This window comes from Protomyctophum bolini, assembly GCF_963924005.1.
Source record: "Protomyctophum bolini genome assembly, chromosome: 4".
NCBI classification, from domain to species: domain Eukaryota; kingdom Metazoa; phylum Chordata; class Actinopteri; order Myctophiformes; family Myctophidae; genus Protomyctophum; species Protomyctophum bolini.
In genome coordinates, this window is record NC_137865.1 from 16,316,785 (window position 1) to 16,343,539 (window position 26,755).

Below are 26,755 nucleotides of genomic sequence, written 5' to 3' on the forward strand. Positions count from 1 at the left end.
TGGTGCTTTGGCAGTAAACGGAAAAGTTTCTCTAAGTACATAAATGTGGATGACTCCACTGTGCTGTGACGGCTCTGATCTCCTGTAAAGATGAAGCGGCGCACAGAGCAGATGTCTCCTCTCTAGTTGAGTAGTGGGTATATTATAACAACCATAAACATCTTCAAAAACCAAGGAGGTGGCTGTGGATGTCCGCAGAATCAAAAGATGAGATGCAGTAGTTAGTCATCGATGATGATGCTGTCAAGAGAGATAGATGCAAAGTCCTGGGGAGCCCCAATTTATCCATGTGTCTTCTATAGAGCGTCGCAGTCCCTCCCCCTTTCAGAACGACGAGTGGCCCAGGAAATGAATCTCAATGCATTTTGCCCATAGGCTTTTCTTAAACTATTTATTTAAAGACGGTTACGCCGCGGACAAAGCCAACTCGGATCGTGAGAAATCATGACAATGAACACAATATTTTGGGCCGATCAAATCATTAGAAAGAAGAAAATAAAGACAACACTATTTGTTTTGTTTTTCTTCTTATAAATTATTTGATCGGCCCAAAACATTGTGTTCATTGTCATGATTTGTCACGATCCGAGTTGGCTTTGTCCGCGGCGTAACCGTCTTTTAGTCAAAAGGGATTTTTTTACAGCTGTAAAGAAGAGGGTGAAAGTAATTTCTGTTATTTTTCACATTTTTCAGAAAGAGAAGAGGCAAAGAAGGGGAGAGATATCTCCTATAGATTTATCTTTTCTCCTGGATTTCCCAGACCTACTACTGTATTTCTCTGACAACAGATATCCTAAGAAAGTAGAGCCTGATTTTTGAGTGGTGCAACCACAGAGACACAACCAAGGGTCACTGTTGCGCAGCCACACACTCGTTCCTGGGGGTCTGGATGTTCCGGGGACCCCCACATGGTAACTCTGTCATTACTTGACCATTTCGGACACGGGCGGCGTGCCGGAACCATGGCGCATTCCTGTGGGTCTGGAAGATCCGGGAACACCCTAGGGACCCCCACACTGAGTTGCACCACTCACTTCACACAGGTGTGATTTTTACTTAATATTTGTGCACCGTTGTCACGCATCGAAAATAAGTATACAAGCTCGAGGTGCTTGCAGATCAGATATTTTCGGTGCATGGCATGACACATGTTTAAACCATTATAAATCTGAATTTCTTCTGAGTGCACAATGTCCTAGTATGAGCGCATATACTAGGACAAAATAAATAAATAAAATATAGCAAAGTGTACAGTACCTTCCCTAATGCAATTCCAATGGTATAAGCTGTGTTGTTTTCACCCCATGAAGGAATTCGGCCACGCACCAAAATACCCGTAGGCCTATGTGTGTCTCAAAGAATAAAATCATCACATCAGGATGTGAACATTACATAACTGCGGCCCCGTGTGGGTTTTGGAACCATACAAGTGTTTTATTTATTTTGTTTAGAGCATTTTTACATGTTTATGCTAATGTGTGTTTGTTTTGCATTGTTTTGACTACCCCAACAAGCACACACCAAGACAAAGTGCAATCAATGTTTCACTGAAATGCTAATAAATTATTGAATCTCAACGTTGAAATTATAATTAGCTCTGACTTTTGTCCTGACACAGACTTTTGTCATGACACGTGCATGTGCGTGCGGCACTGGAGTAAGTCAGGTCACGTCGTCAATAACCATGTGCTCTCAGACGGAAATGGTATTTGATCAATCACGGCATGAACATTATATTTTTGAATTCCCATTTCTGCTAAGCAGATAGCTAGATGGGCTTTGAAAAATATGGTTTCCAGTAGGAGTTATACACGACTACACATGCAACACGAAAGTGTGTGTGGGGGATTTGATTTATTTAAAGTCATTTAATGAGACACTGTCATATAACAAAGTATACATCAGGCTTTTAGGAGGGAAATGGTTTAAATTCATGGGAGACAAAATGTCTGTCTGGAGAAACTAGGTTGTCTGAGCCACATCACAGCACAACAGAGGATTTCGGGATCATGGTCCACTTTTGAAATCTCCAAAGTGTTTTCATGTTTTATCTGAAAATCATTGCACAAACAGCATTGCATAACAGTATGAATTATGATGTGTCTTACAATTCAAGGACTGCTCTATAAAGAAATCAAATAAAAAGATCAAACATGAAAACACAACAACAATAAAAAAGTTTCTATTACTTCTGGTAAAGTTTGGATGCTCTTGAGAGCAATGACATCTGGTGCCTTTGCATATGACTCACAGGTTGAGTGCGTGTCCTCCCATGCCTTAGATTGAAGTTACTTGTATTTGTAGACAGGCTCTGGATCATTGGACTGGTCCCTTCTCTCAATAGTCCATTGAATTCTCTTAGATTGGCCTCCCCTTTCCTCGTCCTCGGGCAGCACCTTCTCTGCAGACATTGCAGTTCCTGGACCAAGTGTTTTGGGCAGGTGGACAGGTGAAGCATATTCCAGCACTGGTCTGATGAAGGTCACATATTTACACCTGGGTCAACACATCTGGGGGGGAGCTGTACTCGTTTGGCCACACTCAGATAATTGGCTGAGACTTTTTCAGCATAAACTGAAATTGTCCAAGGAACTTGAACGTATCCACTCGCTCTACTGCCTGGGTTTCCAAAACGATTGGTCTCCCTGAGACTAACAACAACGTCCTTTGTTTTTCAGCATTGTCTGCAAGGCAGTAGGTCTGACTGCAGGCTGTAACAGCTGCTTGAATCTGCCCTGGCAGGGATCCCATGAGATTCAATGAGAGTCAAAGCATCTGCATATTGTATTGGTTCAACACTATACAGTAGGTGATGAACACGGATAAACTGCCTCTGGCATATGCTTCAGAGCATGTATACTTTAATGATCAATCAATCCATGGTGTTCTAACTTGGGTCAATGGAATGAACGTAGCATGCCTTAAGTGGCTTTAGGTATCACAATGAAAACGACTTTTTCAAGGTTTTAAAGAAAAGAATAAACATATTTTTTACACAAATGTTTAAACATTAATGTAATATTATCATTAAATGTGTTGTGCTGTAAATCAGAATCAGTTGTTATTGTCACATTGCATGTTCACAGGTGTAAATCAATGAGTCTGTCTGTTTCCACTCTGTCTGTCTCGCAAAAAGCCCCTATCAATATCTTTAAAAATTACTTCAGTGTTTGAGGTCATATATCCTATTAAATGAAGACAAGGTTGAAAATGGGTGAAAATGAGTAGGTACCCTCACAAAAACTCTGGTATCAGGAGTGGAATGAACTGGTTGGAGAGCGAGTGCATTTTCCGGCAGCGGCATCAGCCACAGAACACCCGTGGCAGTCAGTAGTGTTTCTCGGCGGCATCAGTCCGACACTCTACCCCAAACCCTTACCCTAACCACAATGCATGTCGGACCAAACGCACTGCCGAGGAACTGAGTGGCAGTCGAGTGTCGTAATCCCCCCAGTTTCCCCGGCAGCTGCCGCCCCTTCTCCTGGCAGCGCCGAGGCTATTACCGGCAGTTGCTTGTGGCGGCCACGAGATGGAGTGGCAGTGGAGGGATGTTCTCCTCCCACACATGCCGCGCCTCCCCCCGGCAGCGCCGTGGCTGTTACCGGCAGTTGCGGTGGCTGGAGCGCAGATGCCGAACGGACCGACAGAGCAGCGGAACGGAGGTGTCATAATCCATCCACCTACTCCGGCAGCTGCCGGTCCTCCCCCCGGCCGGATTATGGACTCCTCGTGCATTGTAGGAAACATGAGGTCAGTCCGTTGCTCTCCCCAGGTTGGCAGAGGAAAATGGATGACTGTTAATTTAAGACTCTGAAACACTAATTGCTCCCGATGTGGTGCCTTGCATGGTTTACTCCGGCATCGGTGTGTGAATGTCTGTGTGTCTGTGTGGATGGGTGAATGTAATGCACAATCTACGTAAAGCACCTTGGATAAAGGCGCTATATAAATGCACCATTTACCATTTACCATAAGGTGAGAGAAACAGAGAATGGAGAGCATGGGAGAGTCAATGAGAGACAGAGAAGAAAGCAGCAAAGGGAAAATAAAGGTTTCATGGGAGAAGATATGGCCATTAGGAAAAAAGATAACGTAATATCACACATGTATAAGGTCACGGTGGACTGGAATAATGGTTCCGGCATAACTTTTGATTATTTAAACCCACCACGTTTCTAACACCTCCCAGTCCATTACAGATCACCACTGAATATACACCTACTGTATCTTCTGCTGATGTTCACCTCATTACGTAGGGAGTTAATTAAACAGGTGTAGCATATTGTGATGATATTGCATCTTTTCTTTTTTCCTCGCCAAATTAACTGTAATCCCCAGAGAGAGGCTAAATATAGAGATAGAGGTTGAGGAGACTAATCACAACTCATGGGAAAACAGAGGGAGGAGAAGAGAGGCCAATGAGAGGAAGAGAGACCATGTGGGCAAAGAAAATCATAAAAAAATGGAGAGGAATATAAAGCTGGAGAGGGAGAGTATAGGGAGGATGGGAGTGATAGACAGAGGAAGACTTTGAGAGGGATATTCAAGATTTAGAAGGGTTTATTCGCCACTCATTCATACAGGTACAAGCAGCGACATGTTGGGTGTGACATGTTCCGCAAGACTGTGCAACAATACAACGTAACAACAACATAATGGGGAGCGGTAGTAGTGTTGATTTATAGATAAAGGAATTCATGAATAAACACATGTTGCTAGATTTCCTTTGCCTTAAATTAGAAATCAAGAATTTCACAACTTGTTTCCCATATGAAAATAACAGTTCTGCTTCAAGCAGTATACCTTTTTTTTCTATTCACATAGTGTACTGTATTGTTGTATGACCTTCAACTTCAAGTCATGTCATTTTATAAAAAAAGAACATTGACACTACTTCTGCCTTAGGCGGTCAAACCATTTTCTTAAACAGTGGTTTCTTTATCTAAACAGAATCTTGTGCCTTAAGTGCAACAAAACAATAAAACAAATCTTGTCATCGACATGCTGCTAACAAACAATATGTCCGGCTTACACAGAGAGGCGTGACACACTCTAAGGTGCTATTGAGCTCTCCACCGGCACACTGCCATATGGAAACGGATGGAAATCCAAATACAACAACGAAATACAACTTCCAGCACAATACTTTGAGCTAAATAAATTAAATATGACAAAAATATAGTTATGATAGCAGCTACACACAACCATGCTTTCAACCATGCATGTGTTGAGAGATTGTATATTGCATGACACACCGCATGATGGACAATGCACAAAGCACTTTCATGTGAAGTACAAATAAGGAAGCTAAGTGAAGTTGGCTTTTGGTCCAACAGTGGCTCTGCATTATCTGCCTCTGTGAGTGTGCAACTGGAAGGAGCCAGTCCAATTCCGTTCAATAAAGACAAATAAAAGGCAAAGCAACAGTGGAAAACACTCCAACACACACTTTCCTTTTGGAAACAGAAAAACGCTCACCTTCTCAAATATGGGTTTGTTGTTGTTGACGTCATCGACCCCGACGATGACACATGCGGTGGACGAGAGGGGGTGGGCCCCGCCTGAAGCATTGTCATCGGTGGCCGTCACATTTAGGACATACTCCAGACCTTGGAGCTTCGGCGGAGGGGTGGAGCGCAGACGAATCAACCCTGCAAAGACCACAGAGAGCCGTTATAAACCTGTGTACAGGATGACATGCACAGAAGGTTGCACATTAAATGAAAAGGGTGCTAAATAGCACTAAGCAGGTGGAACCTCTTTTGGTGCCACAGTATGTAATTATGTAAAAAAAATAACAATTGCTAGCACCTTTAAATGGTGCTACATAATAGAACCATTAGACGTGCCTATAAACTAAGCTGAAGAACCGGTAACGAACCTCTAAAGAATGTAAATAAGTGAACCTTGCCGAGCCATGAGGCCCATTGGGCAGGAGCCTATCTTCTATTTATGTAGTGCGAGGCAGCTTGATGTACATGTACAAGTACATCTCCCAGCCATACCATGATGTACAAGAACATCCACTAGAGCACGTCTGACGTCAATATCGGTAGAGGGCGCAAATCCACGGGTTCATGTACTTTTTATTTACATTGTAATCCCCATAGGGCGATTTTAGATAGCCTCAAATAAGAACTGTGACATTTTTGAAATTTGAATAATAAACATGTCATCCCGGCCATTTCAATCATACGTATGGATATAAGGAATCAACTGACTGAGTGAAAACACTATCGTTACTGCTACTGAATTAGTTACATTTTCGCTAGACTATCATATATGAGTGACTGACTGTCGCAAACGATACAGAGACACCTCCCTGACAATAACGCAGAGACGCAGAGAAACGATTTTAAGATGGCCCCATGTAATTCTCCATAGAGAAATTACTTCCGTGAACCAGGGGAATCGAGGGGATGAGCGAGTGACGTCAGGACTTCGGCGCTCTATACAGTATGTCGCAGGTTATTACCCCCAATTCAACCCTTGATGCTGAGTGCCAAGCAGGGAGGCACTGGGTCCCGTTTTGATAGTCTAGTATGGAATGACCCGACCTCCCACACTCAGGACACTGAGCTGGTTTCTAAAGAACCAAACAAGCTAGGGTTTAAAAGGTTCTTCCATTTAGATCCAAGCGTTCAGTGTTATTTGTCACTCATTCATACAGAAATAGAAATATTACTAATAGTGTGGCATGTTGCACAAGATTCCAAATAACACAATATATGATAAAAGAAAAGTTGCTAAGTACATAAATTGTCACCATAGCTTAGTTTTAATTTAGTTTCCATTTAGTTTTCGTCAGTGAAAACAGTTTTCGTCATAGTATTAGTCGACGAAATCAACACTGGCAGTGGTGTGCCTTAATTGCGTTAGAAGTTAGCCAGGCTAAGCCCATTAGTTGCCACTCTCCCCTCGCTGTGTCTTTTTGCACATTGAGATTAAAGGCTCCTTTTCCTGCCAACAATACACAACATCAGAGGCTGCGGGACGAGCAAGAAGCAGCTTGTGATGTACAGTAGGGGAAGCCCACCTAGGCAAGAGAACACGCAAGCGTTTGTTTCATTACCCAGTTGTCTTCCTATTCATCACTTTCAGTGATTAAAGACTACCCAGCTTGCTACACCCAGACGCGATCAACTGACATCCCATCTTACTTGTGATCTTGGCCGCTCGCAGAGAGGAGGGGAGATTGCAGGGGCCCTTGGCTCCCTATATAATGACAAAGCGTGAGAAAGACAACGCAGTGCCGACGTGCTGAAATAAGCTGGGCACCGGGAAGCGTATATGCCGCAGCTTAAATGTCAACCTTGTTTACAAATGCGACACGAACTGTAGCGGGTTATTCAATGAGCCAGCGTTCTTCCTAGGAACTGGGGAGCCAAACAGCGACTTCTTCCACGCACCCGCCGGGGGTTAATAGCCCGCAGCGTTCTCATGCAGCGCGGATACACAAATGTTGAATTACTCACAAAAACAGGGGGGCGGGTGATGCCTTTATGCCGACTGCAGATTGACAGGTGGTGCCTGTATACTGTAGATTGTGAGGGATGATAGAGCATCTCTTTGTGAAATTGAATTGAAAGGCTTGGTTGACAAATGTCATAGCTCCTGACACATTTCTTGCCGGTTTCAGATCAAAGGCTGAATAAGAAAAGATAAACCGTGAAGCCAACAAACCGAACAGAGGAGGCTCAGAGGAACATTCATCTCTGTAAATGGCAAAACAACAAAATAAAAATTATAATAAAAAACAAATATATGAACACAATAATGGAAATCATTATACAATGGGGAATTTACAGTATATAGCACGTTTATCCAAAGTGCTTTAGAATGTGCATTACATTAATACCCATTCACAAACACACACACACACACACACCTTCACACAGAGACAGCAGAGGAAACCATGCAAGGGCAGCAAGGCACCAACCGGCTCATCAGGGGAAGTTAGGGGATCAGTGTAACACTGACCCAGGGGGAACCGGAGATCGTACCATGAAGGAACCCTCTGATTCCCAAGCCACTGCTTTGCTTTCAGAGCCACACTGACGCCCAAAGGGCCCCATTAATGACAGCAGGCTCACAGGGCTACACAAGGCTCTGGGCGGCGCATGCACGCACGCACGCACACACACACACACACACACACACACACACAACCTCTCTTTTTCCCATCCCGTGCCTCAGTGCGTGTTTGAGTCATGAGTCAAACACGGACGGGAAGCTTTGTGAGCTTGTAAACCGGCTACTTTCTCCACACAACACCGCTGAATGATGGAGCATAATAATACGCTTCACTCTTTATTACGTGTGTGTGTGTGTGTGTGTGTGTGTGTGTGTGTGTGTGTGTGTGTGGGCGGCGGCGGCGGCTCAGGGGTAGAGTGCCTGGATGGGAACCGCAAGGTTGCCAGTTCAAACCCGGGCTCCCCCAGAGTTACTGTCGAAGTGTCCTTGAGCAAGACACTGAACCCCTAATTGCTCCCGATGTGCTAGTTGGTGCCTTGCATGGTTTCCGCTGCCATCGGTGTATGAATGGGTGAATGTAATGCACAATCTATGTAAAGCGCCTTGGATAAAGGCGCTATATAAATGCACCATTTTAAGGTCCACCGTCCGACAACATAATCTCGCAACGCATATACTGTACTGCATCTCATATTCAAATTATTACATGAAATCAGATCTGTCTGAAGTGAGCTGGGACACAGCCAGGGACGGACATTGCTGTTCCTTGGAGTGGCTGCACCACTCAAAAACTATAGGCTAATATTCCCGTCACACCCAGGTGCGTCCAGGGAAATCAACATAGCAATATTCAGATTCACTACTTTGAAACCTAATTTTCACAACTTTGAATCATTCAGATTTAGCTGTTTATGTATCAACAAGGTGAGAAATACATATTGCTTTTATAGTCTTTAAGTCTGGTTGTGGCCTCAAGCACTGCAAAGTGTCCCACTGTGGCCCTATTGAAATTACGGATTTTAATATCACTCTAAGTTTGTGCTGCCAGCCATTTGTGTGGCTTGGATTCTTCCAACACTCAAGGTAAACTCATACAAGATAATCAGGGTGAATTTAGGTCGGTATGAGAAAACGACAAAATATATGCAAATCCCGCACCTACTAGGCTGGGTGCTGGATCAAAGGTTCAACACGTAGTGAAAACAAATGTAATCCGTGCACCAGTATAATACTCTTATCTGGTAACATTTGGAGCCACAAGGCTCTGCCTCAGACATGGCTGGAACATCCACCGTTCTCCATTCTAGCCTAGCAGCCTGACCTGAGAATCGAAGGTTTAGTTTGTCTGGAATGTCTGTCTATTAGAGTGAATGGAATGCCTGACTGGAGAAGAAACAACCTATTCTGGGTGCAAACATTTTGGTGAAAATAACTACAGTACAAGCCCACAACGCAAGCTATAGTTTCTTTTGGATATTTGATTAATCAGGGGAAAAGAAAGGGGCATAGTATAGAGCCCTGGGGTACTCTATACTCTATATCCTATACGTTTTGTCCCCCAGGACAAAACGTATAGGGTTTATCCTCTGGGACGGCCATCTGAGCCCTGAATAAAAAGGATAGTCATTTGGTATTTTAAAACAAAATGGCAGATGCCAGAGGAGAAGCAGTGTTTATGAAGTATCACCTTTCTGGCTGTCGATGATAAAGTTTCCCTCTTCATTGCCAGCTGTTATTGTGTAGATAATTCCATCGCCATCCGGGTCCTTAGCAAGTACGGTGGCAACCAGGGTGTTGGGGCCAGCGTCCTCAGAAACAAACGTCCGATATCTGGAAAGAGCCAAAAAACGATTGTTATCTTTCAAAAACACACACAAACACAGACACACGTGCACGCACGCACACACGCACACATACCAACACAAGGAACTGCATCAATCGCGCCGTTCAAAGCATGAGCACGCCGATTAGACTTATGTCTGTGTCTTTGCCTGTCACCGTGATTTAAGCTGTCCTCTTAGCCGGCCAGGCCAAAGACAAACGATAATGTCTGCTGCAGGGGCGTTGAAGTCATCGAACTAACGCTGCCTCTGCAGACAGCGGCCCACTCTGGACCGTTTGATCCACTGCCTTTTAAAATGTCAACAGTGATTTGCACGCCGCATGGTATCGAGGCACCCAGCGAGTCACAAGAGACTAATATACCACAAGTGGGGCGTGCGTGTGCGCGTGTGTGTGCGCGCGTGCGTGTGTTTTGCGTTGTACAAAGGACCGAAGGCGGGACTCCTCCATGACTAAAAGAGGACAGAAAGATGAAGGAAACCGGCGAAACATCTGGGAAAATGAATGAGACAAGATGAATATGGGTGATGTGGAAAGAAAAGCGTGGCACTGAAACTGACAGTAGATGTGGTGTGGGTGTGCGTGCGTGCATGCGTGCGAGAGATGAGGGGAGTTAACCAAGAGGGACAGACAGACAAAGAGAAAGAGAGAGAGAGAGAGAGAGAGAGAGAGAGAGAGAGAGAGAGAGAGAGAGAGAGAGAGAGAGAGAAAGAGAGAGAGGTAACTAAGAGAGAGACAGAGAGAGAGAGAGAGGTAACTAAGAGAGAGACAGAGAGAGAGAGAGAGAGAGAGAGCGAGAGAGAGAGAGAGAGAGGGGTAACTAAGAGAGAGACAGAGGCAGACAGAGAGAGAGACTGAGAAAGAGACAGAGAGAGAGAGACCGAGAGAGAGACATGAGAGAGGATTAGAGGAGGGTGCAGTTTCTGAGAGAGATGGAGTTGATTCGTCAGCGATTCTCTTCCCCTGCAAGATCTGAGATGCCATTCTGCTCGTCTACGTGTGCGCACACACATGCATGTCTCTGTGTGTCTGTGTGTGTGTGTGTGTGTGTGTGTGTGTGTGTGTGTGTGTGTGTGTGTGTGTGTGTGTGTGTGTGTGTGTGTGTGTGTGTGCAATGTGCATGTGCGTGTGTGTGTGTGTGCGTGCGTGCGTGCGTGTCTAGAGTGAGGAGTCAAGAGGTGATTGATGGTTTACAGAGGGACGCAGATGGGTGATTCATCTCCGCCAGCGGTGGAAGTCTGTCTTTGCAACATGAGTGACCTGCAATCTGTCACCCGGCTCAGAGGGCAGCACCCCGTACGGGAAGAGACGGATGCACCCCCCTACCGCCACCACGCCAAAGCCCCACCAAACATCTCAGTGAACCATGAAGGAGCGCTCAAACACACCTCTCTGCCTGCAGTCGTCTGATGACTCGCCTGTATGGTTCTCTCTGATACCACCACCCACTACATCAGTCTGCTGTGAGTTGTGCAGAGCCAGGCATATCGGACAAAACAAACACCCCACTCTCGCAAGTAGCTGTCGATCAATCTTGAGTTAAGTACAGTACAGTAACAGTATGTTCAGAAATGTCCAACAAACAACAGGCACCACCAGTGCTGTTTTGGCGACATCCCCTTTTCTTCATTTTCACCTGAATAAGCTAGGCTGGAGACTCCCGGGGTTCCAGGGGGTCAAAAGTATAGTTAATACAGCATCACAATCATTTTAGCCGCTTTATCCATTTATATGTTGGTTATTCAAAAACAGCAGATCCACAAGCTCACAGTGCTCGCAGTGCAGCTCGCATCTGCAATTTTGGAAAAAAATTAAAAATAAAACAAACATTGAACTAAAAACAAACATTAAACCTGTATAGAGGTCTAGCTCACTCCCCTCAAAAAGGAAAATGTTGAATAATGGAATAATGGCCTTGGCTTTGAAAAGGTTTGAGAAGCACTGAGCTATTATAGCAGCCTCCTTATTTCTGCAATGTTGTTACGCCCGATTTGTACTTCATAATAGGATGGCGTCACAAAAATCTCCAATCTGCAAGCTCTGCAGCCAATGTGAGCTTCCAGTGAGTAACTGTATGTAGTCGTGTGACGGAGAATAAATCAGGCATTAGGCGTTATGCGCCTGCTGCGGCCTACTTTGGTGTCTCACACGTACCTGTAGGTGGGCTATTTTTGGCCCTGCTTTGCTCTAATATCCTTAAAGCATCTCTGTGAACGGAGTTGAAAAACTCAAGCCTACCTGGCATCTAACCTATAACTGCCTGCCACTGCTTTCCTGTGTATCCAAATACCAGTCGTGTCCACGTGTCACTATCGCTCTGTCATGGGCCGTGGTGGGAAGCACATGTACTGAAGTACAATGTCAGCTGACCTCAAAAAAGGTAATCCATGCTTTCATTCCATCATGCTGTAAAACTGTAACTCCTTATACTCTGGCCTCTGTAAAAAGCTGCACTGCCAGACTACTAACTCTAAGATTTGTAAGATTTTACTGATAACCTTTAAAGCCTGGCACGGATTGGCCCCTAGCTACATCAAAGACATGCTGTGAGCCTATGGGCACTGCCTTAGATCCTCGGGTACGGCTCTCCTGGAAGTCCCCATGTCTTGCCTCATTACCCAGGGACGATCAGGCTTTTGCAGTCCGGACACCCAGGCTTTGGAATGGCGTGCCCGAGGAGCTGAGGCTTAGCATCGGTGTGGTTTTTTTAAATCACTTTTGAAAGCATACTTTTATGTTAAAGCTTTTTCTTTGTGTTTTTGCCTTTTATCAGTTTTTGTGTCATTAGTTTGTAATCGTTTTTTCTTCTCCGTTATCTTCGCTTTAATTATGTTACCTATTGTTTGCCAACCCAGTACTGCAAAGCTAGGGAAAGGCAACCAACCAGTAACCACCTATACGTAGATGCACTGCACTGCGACAGCTTAGGTCAGTGGTTCAAGGTCAGTGGTTATTAGGCCACGGACCGCCCCATTTGAAAACATATGCCAGTGACGCCGATAAGGGAGGATTTTTACGGCTGTAGCAGTGATTCCGAAACATATTCATTTAATGGACCCCCAAATTCACACGCATTATGCTACGGACCCCCAATTTAATGTCATTTCTATCTCTGGTACCCCAATTTATATTGTAAAACCACTGTTAATTTTACTCAGAAAGTGTACAAATGTGTACATTTGTACACTCTCTGAGTTACAGACCCATAAGGGTCCATTTGGTTCCTTATATCTCTAATTGAGCTAGTTATAGGTATCCCCTGGAACTCTGTCAACTTTGGGAACCCGTGGCTTAAGTACAGGGCTGGACTGGGAAAATAATTCGGCCCGGTCATTTTCGCCCGCTCCGTCGAGGCACACGCAAACAAACGAGCCCCACTTTTACAGAACAACATAAATGATTCAAACCAACAGACAACTACACAACCCTTTGTAGAGGGTTTATTTGTGTGATACTGGTACAGTGAAATGATCATGATGTGACGTCACTGGCAGAACGGCAGCACGCCCAGACCTTTCCTGGTGGCCAAATTGAGAGACCTATTGGCCTGCCTGCCTGTACAACATTTATTGTTTTTATCATGGCGGCCCCCTACAGTCACGGCCCACCGGGAATATGCCCGGTATGTCCTGTGGCCAGTCCAGCCCTGCTTAAGTAACAACACTGTAGAGCTCAAGACCCTGATGGATGATAGGAGATTGTGGAGTGCAGCGATTCAGGAGTACAATTTAGGCATTTAGCAGGCGCTCTTAAATCAGAGCGACTTACATTAAGCAAGAACAAAAAGCATGGCACACCTTATACATAACAAAGTAGTTATCATGAATCATACTATACGTACATAACCTAAGAACGTAACAGTGGAATGTCTATATAATGAAACTATGCATACATACTATATAGTGCTATGTCTACATAAAAAGCTATAAGTCTACATAAAATACTATCCAAGTCTACATAAAAAATCACACCCCTCCTCCCCCCCCCCCCTCTCCTCTCAACAGTGCAGCACTAATACTATCTCTCTCTCTGTTTCTGGCACAACAGAGCCCCTACTGGTACTCATTATACTGGTGCTCATTAACGTCACATACAGTAGGTGAACACGGACATTGCTGTTCCTTGGAGTGGTTGCACCACTCAAAAACTACAGGATCGAGTGACAGCTGTGATGGGTGCTTTGAACGAGAGCTGACTGTCCAGGACAAAACCAAGTTTTTTTTTATGCCAATACCTTTGTATTTTCACGAAAGTAATTATAAAAAATCCCCACTCTGATCTGATCTGCTCTGCTGATTCGGACTCCACCTACTCAGTCACTTAGTGATGGGTGGGGCCCAATTTAGCACACCTGTGGAGAGCCTATATATACTGTACTGCCTATACCTCCCCAACCAGTTCGCCCCACACCTCGTACCACTACCAACCTCAACAACAACATTCTCCCAAGTGACCACCATCATCAGGCCAACCACCATACTTTCTCCACCTTCCCAAAGTCGTATGCCCCTCAGGGGGCGGCTGAAGATGGTGCCCTACCCTGTTGTAGACAGCCTGAACTCACATTAGTGTGTGAGGGGATTTTCTACACAGTAATGTTTTGAATACAGGCCTTCTTCCTCCCCCATTGGTCATGTGTTTGGATGTTTTCGATGTGGTTTGTCTGGATTGTTATTTGGCAGGTGGACACTGCCACTTCCCCACCTGTCCATCTCTCAGCCTCCACCGAGACTGAGACGTTACAACTGAAACACGGGCGGCTGGGCCGGCAGAGGGGTTCGCCACCACCGCCGCGGTGAAGGCCGCTGACACATGACTGACAGGACAAGGTGCCGACTCAATTAGGGGGATAAAGGCAGCGGTATAAGGCAGCGGTATAGAGTGACAGGTAACTGCTCGCCCTTTCACCATGCGCTGCCAAAACACACTGTCTGACACACATCCGTGTGTGTGTGTCAGTGTGCATCGCCTGCTACAGTACCTTCTTTCATCAAGCAATCAGACTTTTGAACAAGGACGAAGTAAAAATCTTTCTCTCTGACGCACACGCGCGCACACACACACACACACACACACACACACTTTATCAGCTTTTATTTCTCTTTTAGCTTTAGTTAGGTGTGTTACCCGGCCCTTTTTATATAGCAATTATGTTTGTTTTATTCTGCTTTTATTTATTCGGCCAGGTCTCTTCAGACTAGTAGAGCCAAAATAAAATATATAGTTTGCCCGTCTTTTTACTGTAAAGTATTTATAAGGTGTGACACTAAAGTCTATCTGATGCATTCATTGCATGCACAATTTATGAAAAGGCAGAGAATACACAGTATTTTTTCAACTATATTGCACAGCCGAAGCCATTAGCGAACAGTCAAGGGAACGCTGTGTTAGCAGCATTGCTGTACACTGCCGGAACAAAGCGGCACAGTGGCTTCGGCTGATTTATGCGAGTAACATTATTGTATTGATGTCAGCTGACTGTGATTAACACCTCTAGTCAAATGTATTGAGTTGCCCTTTAAAGACCGGGTACGTGTTACAGCAGTGGCTGATTGGCACAGACAGAAGAATTGATACTGACAGATTCAAAATATCACAATATCTGTGATCAAATACCTTGGACTAAACAGGTAGTGGCATTCATTCGTCAAATACGTTCTATAATATGTGATACATAATGGTATCATGTTACCGTAATGCTGCCCTACCAGGAAAATACGTTTTACACCTTTCAACCTCTAATTCCAATTTTGGGCATGTTATTATAAGGCAAAACATGTTTTTAAGGGTCTTTAAATTGAAAACAATTTCTAAATGATCTTACATAGCGAAGATAGCAGATCTACAAGCTCCTAAGATGTTACCATGCAACGTGTTGCGAGCCGTGTTGTAGCTATTTCCACTATATCATCTATATATAAATGCACCAAGTCTCTGTGTGTGTGTGTGTACTGTAATCCACGTAACTCGAGAACCGTTAGCCCCACCGACTTCAAATTCGACACACACGTTCCACACCACCACAGAGAGTGCAGTCCCCGGTGTTGAGTCGGCCGGACCCACGGATGTCCAGAACCGCCCCCAAAAAGACCTCTGCCCGGGCTCTGGACAGGGCCCCTGCCCAGTGTCCATATATGGAGCTGGTCTGTTCTGACATCATTCTGACGTCTCCATAGACACCGTATTTGGGCATGCCTGACAAATAACTCCATATATGGGCATAAAAGAGACACAGAATATCTGGGTGGGGCATTCGTTTCCAACTTGCATCGTTCCAAGTAGGCCAGTGCCCAACGGTCACCGCTTTAGTACTATTAATTTACATTCCTTACATATCTCATATCAACATATTTACAATATATATGTATATACCTGTATACCTAAATATCACGTGAACTACCTGCACTGTGAAGTATTATAAGCACCTCTACTGCATATACTGTATGTGCATACAGTAATGTAAACACCTGCGTGACTGCTCCTGGTGTGAGACATGCGTCTACACTGTGGGTCTTAGAGAGTTTTAATTACTATAATATAATTTACAGAACAGAGGCTGCATCTCACATATTATGTGAGATGCAGCCTCTGTTCTGTAAATCCCGGAATCAGCGATGCAAAGTTAATAAGCCTCCAACTCAACCCGACACCCATGCAACTCCAAACGTGTGCGCACGAGTCACACACGAAGCCCCACACACACACACACACACACACACAATCATAGCACTAGTACTACTATGTCTTTATGACTGGCCAGATCGTATCATATTTGCATAATAGAACAGCAATTTGTATGCTGAGTGTATTTTAGTCCACAAGGGTCTCAGTGTCGGTCTGTGGTTCATAATACTTAGTTTGCATTTCATATAATTGATAGGTAAAGTGTTTCTTAGTATAATAACCACAAGTTCACACAGAGCAAATTGAGTTGGAGTGCCATTTTAAAGGCTGTCTGCCGGTCCAATGTAGCTAAATCTCTCTCTCTCTCTCTCTCTCTCTCTCTCTCTCTGTCTCTCTCTCTCTCTCTCTCTCTCTCTCTCTCATATTGAGGCCCCTGATGCAGGTTGGCCTTACATGGTTTCCTTTGCCATTGGTGTATGAACGTGTGTATGGGTGAATGTAATGCACAATCTATAAAAAGCACTTTGGATAAAAGCACTATATAAATGCAACAATTTAACATATTCATTCTTATTTGCATCAAGTTTGTAGAAGAGCTTTTTTCGCAATAAAAAGGAAAGTTGAAAGAAAGTTGAAAGTGCTGTGTTTTTCTTTTCATAAATATTTAACAAATGAAAAGTATTAAAGTGCTTGTGAATAAATAATAACTACATAGGATCGATTGGAACACAGATAATGTTGTCCATTAGTAAATTAGTAAAATATTTGGACTTCATCCAACATCGATGATATTAGCACTCAATTATCACCTTAAGTAGGAAGCATGAAGAAGTATGCACGAAACTCGCAATGTGGTTGAGGAGAGAAAAATGAGATGTTTCACTCACTCATATAATTGACTTATGACAGGATTTCAATCTTCAATGAATGAGAGCTAAAATAAGGGAGAACGTCAGGGACTTTTTTATTGGGTGCCCTTGATAATTTAACACCTTGACTAGACTGTTGATTGAAACTGTTTTAGTATTCAGTGAGAGCTGAAGAGGTAATATACTCCTATCCGAAAGTTTAATTAGCCTGGCATTTGATATTAAGCCAGTATTTTCACGGTTGACAATAATGTCAATGTTCTGCCTGACCTCCATTACCGGGGCGTTCTTTGAAAGACACATACTGTCAGTGTCTTCAACGACCTGCTCCAGGGGGGTGGGTAGGGTAGGATGAGGGATATAAGAAATAACAGGTTTGGGCATTGTCCTAAGTCAGTGATTCTCAAACTTTTTTAATTTCAAGGACGCCCAGTTGGCAGCAGTTCTCAACGTGGGGTCCGGGGACCTCAGGGGGCTTTGAATGGGGTTCCCCAGCTAAATTAGCTAATATAGCATTCAAATCAGTTCATTACAGAAAGGACACTATCTGACATGCACACTGGTGAGTTTTTTCGCTGCGTTTTGCGGATCCAAAAGTCATAGGCTATCACTAGCTGTCCACCTGTCACCAACACCCCACTAGACCCCACTAGACAGCTGCGGAAAAGGGTCTTTAAATTGAAAACAATTTCTAAATTATCAAACATAGCGAAAATAGCTGATCTACAAGCTCCAAACATGTTACCATGAGCCATGTTGTAGATATTTCCGCTATATCATGAGTATGTTATTATTAAATGTATGCGAGTATGATGGAGGAGGCTCTATGTTCTCCCAATGGAGGCTCCTTGCTGGCAGGTGAGCCAGTAAGCCAGCAGAGGCAACACAGAAATGTGAGGGGAGGATTTACTGTAATTGCCACAACTCAATTGGGTACTCTAAATCAATGGTTTTCAAACTGTTTGTAACCCATGGCACACCAATGGGAAAGTCAACATTTTGCATTCATAGCAAAAATGTTCACTTGCAATTACATGCCCAAAATAGAGACCCTAGTAAAAGTGGTTAAAATCTATATATTTTAGGGTATAGAATGTGGCTCCGTATTGCAAAGATTAATACACATAAACTGATATAGGACAAATATGATAATGTGGTTGTCACAAAATCACAAGATACAGCTGGACTCCGAACACACCAGTGTGCCTCGGCATGCTGTTTGGTAACCACTGATCGTAAAAATAAAAATAAAGTAGGAGCAAACAGAGAAATATCCTCACATTGGCTGGGAGAATTCTGGGGGCTCGTCGTTGACGTTCGCCATCCTCAGACGCACTGTGGCGGTGCCCGAGTGAGGCTCCTCCCCGCTGTCCACCGCCATGACCACAAACTCATACAGGTGGTTGGGCCTCTCGTAGTCCAGCCGGCCCGCCGGGAAGATGGTCCCGTGGGCTGAGATGCTGAAGTCTGGACTCAGGGTGTAGTACGTCAGCTCAGCGTTCGACCCCGAGTCACAGTCACTGGCTAATACTGTTGGGACAGAAACAAAAGAACAGAGAGAAAATTAAGAGCGAGAGAGAGAGAGACTGAGAAAAAGAGAGACTGTAAGAGAAATAGCAACATCGGCACGTTCAGAAATATGCCTTTATTTCGAATGATTTTTTTAAAGATGAAAATGGCAAAATAAGTGAATATCATCTATGCTGACATCTTGTAAATTAACTGATATCAGAGCGCTCTATGATGCCAAAACCAGAGCGGAGCAGATTTTCATAGAATTTCCGAAGGCACCTTATTGTTTTTTTGCGGTTTTCTAGTCCGGGAGCCGAAGGTTCTGAACCTAAAAAGTTGTTTTCTCAACTGATTATTGTAGCTTGGGGTCAACTCTTAAGAATTCAAGAGGGTTCCCAGTGATATCCCTTGAGCATTTTTTGTTAATAACCCCCTAAATGCCCACACCGTTTGTTTTACACCACCAGGAAAGAATATAGAATAATTAAACATAAAGATTTTCTACATTAAATAACGAACGATATGGGGTTTGTAGCTGTTCTTGGGTTTGTGATGTGTCCCCGACATGGCATGATACTTGCTGAAAGCTGCAATCAGGTTCCATGTTCCGGGCTAGTGTCGTTCACTGATTGGAGACTGGAGATGACGTCAGCAAATTATAAAATGTACTCATTGGGAGATCTAAAGGTCAGAGGTATTTTGATGAATGATTATCAACTGCGCCTTGGTCTGCCCCGGGACCTCCTCCCAGTGGGACGTGCCCCGGGACCTCCTCCCAGTGGGACGTGCCTCGAGGACCTCCTCCCAGTGGGACGTGCCCCGGGACCTCCTCCCAGTGGGACGTGCCCCGGGGACCTCCTCCCAGTGGGACGTGCCCCGGGACCTCCTCCCAGTGGGACGTGCCTCGAGGACCTCCTCCCAGTGGGACGTGCCCCGGGACCTCCTCCCAGTGGGACGTGCCCCGGGACCTCCTCCCAGTGGGACGTGCCCCGGGACCTCCTCCCAGTGGGACGTGCCTCGAGGACCTCCTCCCAGTGGGACGTGCCTCGAGGACCTCCTCCCAGTGGGACGTGCCCCGGGACCTCCTCCCAGTGGGACGTGCCTCGAGGACCTCCTCCCAGTGGGACGTGCCCCGGGACCTCCTCCCAGTGGGACGTGCCTCGAGGACCTCCTCCCAGTGGGACGTGCCTCGAGGACCTCCTCCCAGTGGGACGTGCCCCGGGACCTCCTCCCAGTGGGACGTGCCCCGGGGACCTCCTCCCAGTGGGACGTGCCTCGAGGACCTCCTCCCAGTGGGACGTGCCCCGGGACCTCCTCCCAGTGGGACGTGCCCCGGGGACCTCCTCCCAGTGGGACGTGCCCCGGGGACCTCCTCCCAGTGGGACGTGCCCCGGGGACCTCCTCCCAGTGGGACGTGCCTCGAGGACCTCCTCCCAGTGGGACGTGCCCCGGGACCTCCTCCCAGTGGGACGTGCCCCGGGGACCTCCTCCCAGTGGGACGTGCCTCGAGGACCTCCTCCCAGTGGGACGTGCCTCGAGGACCTCCTCCCAGTGGGACGTGCCTCGAGGACCTCCCTAGAGAGACGTCCAAGAGGCATCCTATAGATGCCCCAACTACCTAAGCTGGCTCCTTTCCAGGCGAAGAAGCAGCGACTCTACTCCGAGTCTCTCTCGCGTAACTGAACTTCTCTATCTCTCTAAGGGAGATGCCAGCCACCCGTCGAAGAAAACTCATTATGGCCGCTTGTATTTGCGACGTTATTCTTTCGATCATGACCCACACTTCATGACCATAGGTGAGAGTAGGAACGAACATTGCTCTACATTGCTCGGTAAAATTTGACATAAAAGCTTTATTTTCTGGGATTTGTTTGTTTCGGGCATTAGGCAGTTAATAATTAAAAATGCTCAAGGCATATCACTGGGCACCCTCTTTAATTCTTAAGAGGTGACCCCAGGCTACAAGAATCAGTTGAGAAAAAAAACTATATCTGACGAAACCACGTTTACCCCCTGACCCCACGGCTCCTGGACTATTCTGGTTCAGGTTGAAAACGACAGCAGATTAAAACCATGGCAGGTTCGTTTCCTGAACATTGGGTGATGTGTGTAGAGAGCCAAAACCGAGGGCCTCTATATTTGATGAAAATGTGATGTTTTGTACTATGGCTTGTTGAGTAGGAGTGGATGTCAGAAGACTAAATACATAAAAGATATACACTAAAGTATATGAAAACTAAAGTAAGAGGGATTTCTTGTTTACACTTTGGAATTTCTTTCTTGTGACCACCGCGCTCTGACTTATGGTGCGTTACCCGTTAAAGAATTGTTTTCTCTTAGTTTGAGCCAAAACCCCACGCTTTATTACACTGGGTGGATAAAAACTGCAGAGTTTTCATTATATCAAACTGTGGGCTCTCATCCGAATCACTCATGTTTGCTGCCAGTGAAAGCCAATATTACATATCAGGCGCACGCGCGCGCGCGCACACACACACACACACACACACACAAAACCTGGCAACTAGTGCCCAGTATACAACCTCTTATATTGTTGGCCACCGACTATAGTAGGAGGGTCCGGTGCCTTGCTCAAAGGCACTTCAGTGATGTTGGGAGAGGGGTAAGTGGTGAACATTCACTTCACCGCCCAGATTATTCCTGCCGGTCTGGGGAATCGAACTGGGAACCTTTTGGTCACAAACACACTCATCTAACCACTGCCCCCATAATACATGACTGTAATTTTAGGTAACACTGCATGTTAATAAGTACGCCTACATAAATAAGCACAGCACCAGCTGAAAATATGAACATGCATATGTCAGTTAATTAGTGAGTTCATTAGTGAGCCCAATCGTGTTACACATCACTGCTTGATTGGATACTGATTTTACACAAATATATTGTTATGACTGCCTCAGGCGAAAATAGGCTTCATTAGCCGTGGGTTTTCTGATCAAAGGGGCACACACATGCACACACGTGCGGGTGCTAGATTATAGTCACCAATGTAGCCTACACAGTTTTAAACAACTAGTCGACTAGTAAACTATGTAGCCTATAGTCAAGTAGAAGTGAAAGCCCTAGTGCGTGCGGGGCTTGCACTCGCAAATGCACGAAAACCTTTTTGGCACGGTTCTGTATTGACTAAATATTTATCTACAACGGCATCATGTGTGCTGCAGTTCAGAATGTGAAGGACATTTTTCATATGAGCAATTACTCACCGAGTGCTGACATGGTGGATGTAAGAACACGTGCACTTTTGTTGGTTACAGAGCAGAGTAAATATGAAGTTGTGCCCCAAAGTCTTTTGTTTATATTATATTCCTTAAGTCCAGGCTGGTGGTGTGATGTTGTTTTACGCAACATACGCACATTGACGGGTTTGAGGGAGCTCCCGACTGCCGGGGGTCGCTTTCTAATAGCATATTGCTACTTTGAAGAGCCAAATATCCGTAAAGGTTAGAGTGGCAAACTGCTGTGTGTGCATGGTTTCTTGACCGGTTGTTGTTCTCTCGGTCAGGTGGTGGAAAAACCCGACCGAATCAATGTTTGTTGATTTGAGTGAGTGAGTGAGTGAGTGAGTGAGTGAGTGCACGAGTGAGTGAATTTAGTGAAGTCATAGGTAAACATGTTTCCTTCAACATAACAGTACCAAAATCAAAGGAAGTCATCTTCCCTGGATAACTTCTAACTTGTGATCTTAAGAGTATTTTCAGGCACAGGGATAGGCCCATATTCAAGTTCAAGGATCCTGCAGTGCTGACTGGAAAATGTACCGACAGTTGAAAAATAATGAGCAAAACCCTGCCAAATCCATGTGACCATTAAAAAGAATCTCTTGCTCATGACTTTAAAAATTCTAAACAATCTTGGAATAAAGTCAAAACTGTAATGAATGTATCTCATAAAACTTTATCCAATCAGATAAGAGTTAACATGATCCACTTTTAGTCGCTCAAGCATTAAATCAGCACTTCTTCCCGGTCCTTTTTTTCCATAATTACTCATCGTTCTTTTGGTGATGTTTTTCACAATGTTCTGTCTCCTCGGCGGCGGTCCCAGCCGAGGAGACCTGACTGTCTGACTCTGATGGTCTCTGAAATGAAAGCCTGGGTATCGACTAGGCTAGATGGTCTCTGACTCTCTAAATGAAAATCTCGCTTCCCTCACTTGCTTCCTTTCCTTGCATTCTTAGTCCCGCCCACTGAGGATACATGGAGGGAATGATGTGAGGGGAAAGGAAACAAATAAATGTTGTTTAGAGACGTGGGGAAAGGAAACAAATAAATGTTGTTTGAGACGTGGCACGTCGGTTCCTCTGAAGCATCATGTTAAGTAGGCCTAACATCTATTTCTGATGACAACAACACAGCTGAGCCGCACAACCAAACATAATGAATAATGACACCGTTTAGCGTCTAAACAGAATCATACTCCTCTCCTATGTCTAAATTTTAGATCAATGTTTATCAAACATTTTATGATTTTGTTTGTGTGTGTGTTTGTCCCATCCGTTCAACGGTCGGGGGATCAATCATAGTGGAGATACATATTATGTGAGGTAATTAAAAACAAAAATAAAATACTGTTAGTGGGTGGATTTTTGGCTATTACTCCATTACTACTTTGTTTCGTTACAACAATAAAAAGGAACGGTTCTGGACACTCGACAGAGACAATATGGAAATGAACAGGAACAGTTTCCATTATGTGCTGTTCTGTGACACAATGCTTCATTTTGCTTCACTTCTTCATAAGATAAAACTTCACGGCATAAAACAATGTGTTATGTCAATTTGCCAATATGCAATTATGCTGATGTTGTATATCAGGCTGCATCCAAAACAAATTTTCATTCCGGCAATATTCTGTAGTTTATGATATGCAGGTTTGTTCTGGGTTGTTCACAACTCATCAATGTAGGATGTATTAACACATTATTTTGCCCTCTCCCATCATAAGAAGACAGCGAAATTGGCTACATTATTTTAAATGTAGACATTTCAATTATCTTCACCATTTAAAATAATTTATTTATCTTCTAATTATCAAGACTCAGCTTGATTTTTGTCTTATTGTTTGATGTTGTTGTTGCTTGTTTTTGTATTTGTCACATGGTTGTTTTTTAAGTGAACCCACATGAACCCTAGAGTCCCTATTCTGGGGTAAAAATAACAGATCTACAATGTCACATGCAGGGCAGCGGTGGCCTAAAGGTTAGAGGAGTGCCCTTGTTGCCGGAAGATTTCTGGTTCGATTCCCTGCACGAGCAGGAAAATCTGGGTGGGAGAGTGAGTGGTCATCACTCAACACCGCTGAAGTGCCCAAGAGAAAGGCACTGAACCCCAAGCAGCTCCAGAGGAGCTGCTTAGTGGCCAACAGTACACAGTATAAGACTGTGGTTGTACTGCTCAGCTCCCAGGTTTCAATGTGTGTGTGTGTGTGTGTGTGTGTGTCTGTCTGTGTGCTTCCATGTACAGGGAGTTGCTGAAAATGAGCACCGTACCCTGGGTAAATAAAGTTCATAGGTTTTGTCTAATCGTGTGTGTGTGTGTGTGTGTGTGTGTGTGTGTGTGTGTGTGTGTGTGTGTGTGTGTGTGTGTGTGTGTGTATACACACACACACGAACGATTAGACATTTATTTTTATTTATTTTGTATTACTGTCGTTGAGAAAAATAAAGGGAAGCTCTGCACACTCGGATCTGCGTACAATCAAAGTATTTATTTTGCAAGCTTTCGGTCTACTGACGTTCTTCAGGCATTATAACTATCGTCTTTCTGTCGTTGAAAACTAGAATTTCGTGCGCGCTACGCGCGCACTCATCCCAGAGCGACTTTGCCACGCACTATGGGAAGAAATAAATGGCGGGAGTTGACTCCACATGTAGTAACGAATGGGTTATTGGAAATGTACCATTGTTTTGTCCTGAATATTTCCACAGCCTAAGTACTAAAGGATTGTGACTGTGGGACAGACATACAGTCTGACATACAATAGGCTACACGTGTGCACAGTGAATAAACAATGACCTATATGCCCAGAGTTCTTAAATTAACATAGTTGGATTTTAACAGAAAGACAATGCCATAAATCAGTCAAAGTAAGTGACAGACTCAACAGTAGCACACAGCATGCAAGGCAGCGATGCATGCATGCAAACATGTTTGTCCAGCTGAGATTTAGTGTCTCCATCTCTCTGTGGAAGAGGTTGCACATGACCTGTACGGCCACACTGAGGCGCTCCAACACAAACACAGACACAAAACAACACCACGCTGTTTGTCCAGTTGACCCAAATCAACACCAATACCTAGCCTGTTTGTCCAAAACACAGTATCTGCTGGCCACGTGTCTACTTCGCCACAACCTAATGTTAGTAACAAATGTAGGGGAGAGCCGCCAAGGTTGTAACGCTTCACGGTTGTAACATGGACGTTATATCTTGATTGGTCAACGCCACCATGACGCCATCGCGTCAGTATGTGTACAGCAACGTACTCTACGTGGCCAGGAGTTTGAAGTTTGAAGTGTTTACCTTCAAAATGCGTCTAATTTTACACCTGGAGTATATGTGTGGTACAATTTTTGTCTTTGGTGTTGGTGAATAAAAATCCACATGGATGTGTTCATGCTTATGTTCTTCATTAGTTTGCATCGTGTTTAGACGGAATTCACGTTCATTCTGGTCTGTAAGCAACTGCAAAGAAAACTTGCAAAAGCGGGTCATTTGTAACATGTGTTACAAATGGTCCGCTTCCATTCAATGCCATTATATGTAATATTTACATATTTGACATATTGGCCAATATTATATGTTCTGAAATGGTATTGTATCGTGTAGTGTATTCTGAAATTAGTTTAGGGTTGTATAACGTTGTACAACTCAATCAATCAAACGTTTGTTTAATCAATGTATTGCCCCATTGAAAAAAAAGAAATGGCCAAACTGGTACTGGTACACCCGATACTATTTAATATTTCCCTTATGTTTGATACATTTTCTTATCACATCCATGGTATAAAAACAATGCTAAGGAGTTGCTTCAATGAAATGTAATTGCTTTAAGCTGAGAACGATATGTTTAATGGTGTTTTTTAGCGTTGTTACATTTATCATGCATGCCGTTACAATTGATCCGATATGCGCAGCAAATGTAACACTGAAACAGCGTCCACGTTCGGTTGAATAACTCCCGACCTGTTTTATCAAAAAAATAACTTGAAGTGGTTTATGGTAGCTGACATGTGTAGGTCCGTTGCCTGAAAATATTACATGTGTAGCTAAACGGATCTCTGAGTAAAAGAATGAAACGTGCAAAATGTTACATCCTTGGCGGCTCTCCCCTATTAGTTTACTCACAGCACAGCACCGTCACTCCTGTCAGTTATTTCGTCCTAATAACTTGAAGTGGTTTATGGTAGCTGACATGTGTAGGTCCGTTGCCTGGAAATATTACATGTGTAGCTAAAGGGATCTCTGAGTAAAAAAATGGAACGTGCAAAATATGTTCTAAAATTGTATTGTATTGTGTAGTGTATTCTAAAATTAGTTTAGGGTTGTATAACGTTGTACAACTCAATCAATCAAACGTTTGTTTAATCAATGTATTGCCCCATTGAAAAAAAAGAAATGGCCAAACTGGTACACCCGATCCTATTTAATATTTCCCTTATGTTTGATACATTATCTTATCACATCCATGGTATGAAAACAATGCTAAGGAGTTGCTTCAATGAAATGTAATAGCTTTAAGGTGAAAACGATATGTTTAATGGTGTTTTTTAGCGTTGTTACATTTATCATGCATGCCGTTACAATTATTCCGATATGCGCAGCAAATGTAACACTGAAACAGCGTCCACGTTCGGTTTAATAACTCCCGAGCTGTTGTGTGTATTGCGTGGTGAAAAGGCCGTGTGTT

The 26,755-nt window shown here is 44.2% G+C and overlaps 1 protein-coding gene across 1 annotated transcript in view; it reads right to left on the reverse strand.

Annotated features, from left to right (window-relative positions):
• Positions 1-26,755, reverse strand: part of LOC308314722 (neural-cadherin-like) — a gene marked incomplete at its 5' end in the record, with an annotated part of 230,491 nt that overhangs the window by 129,743 nt on the left and 73,993 nt on the right. The window contains 3 exons of the mRNA XM_080762381.1: positions 5,479-5,651; positions 9,662-9,804; positions 18,590-18,839. Coding sequence (XP_080618507.1) covers positions 5,479-5,651; positions 9,662-9,804; positions 18,590-18,839 — 566 coding nt within the window. The remainder of the gene's footprint in view (positions 1-5,478; positions 5,652-9,661; positions 9,805-18,589; positions 18,840-26,755) is intronic.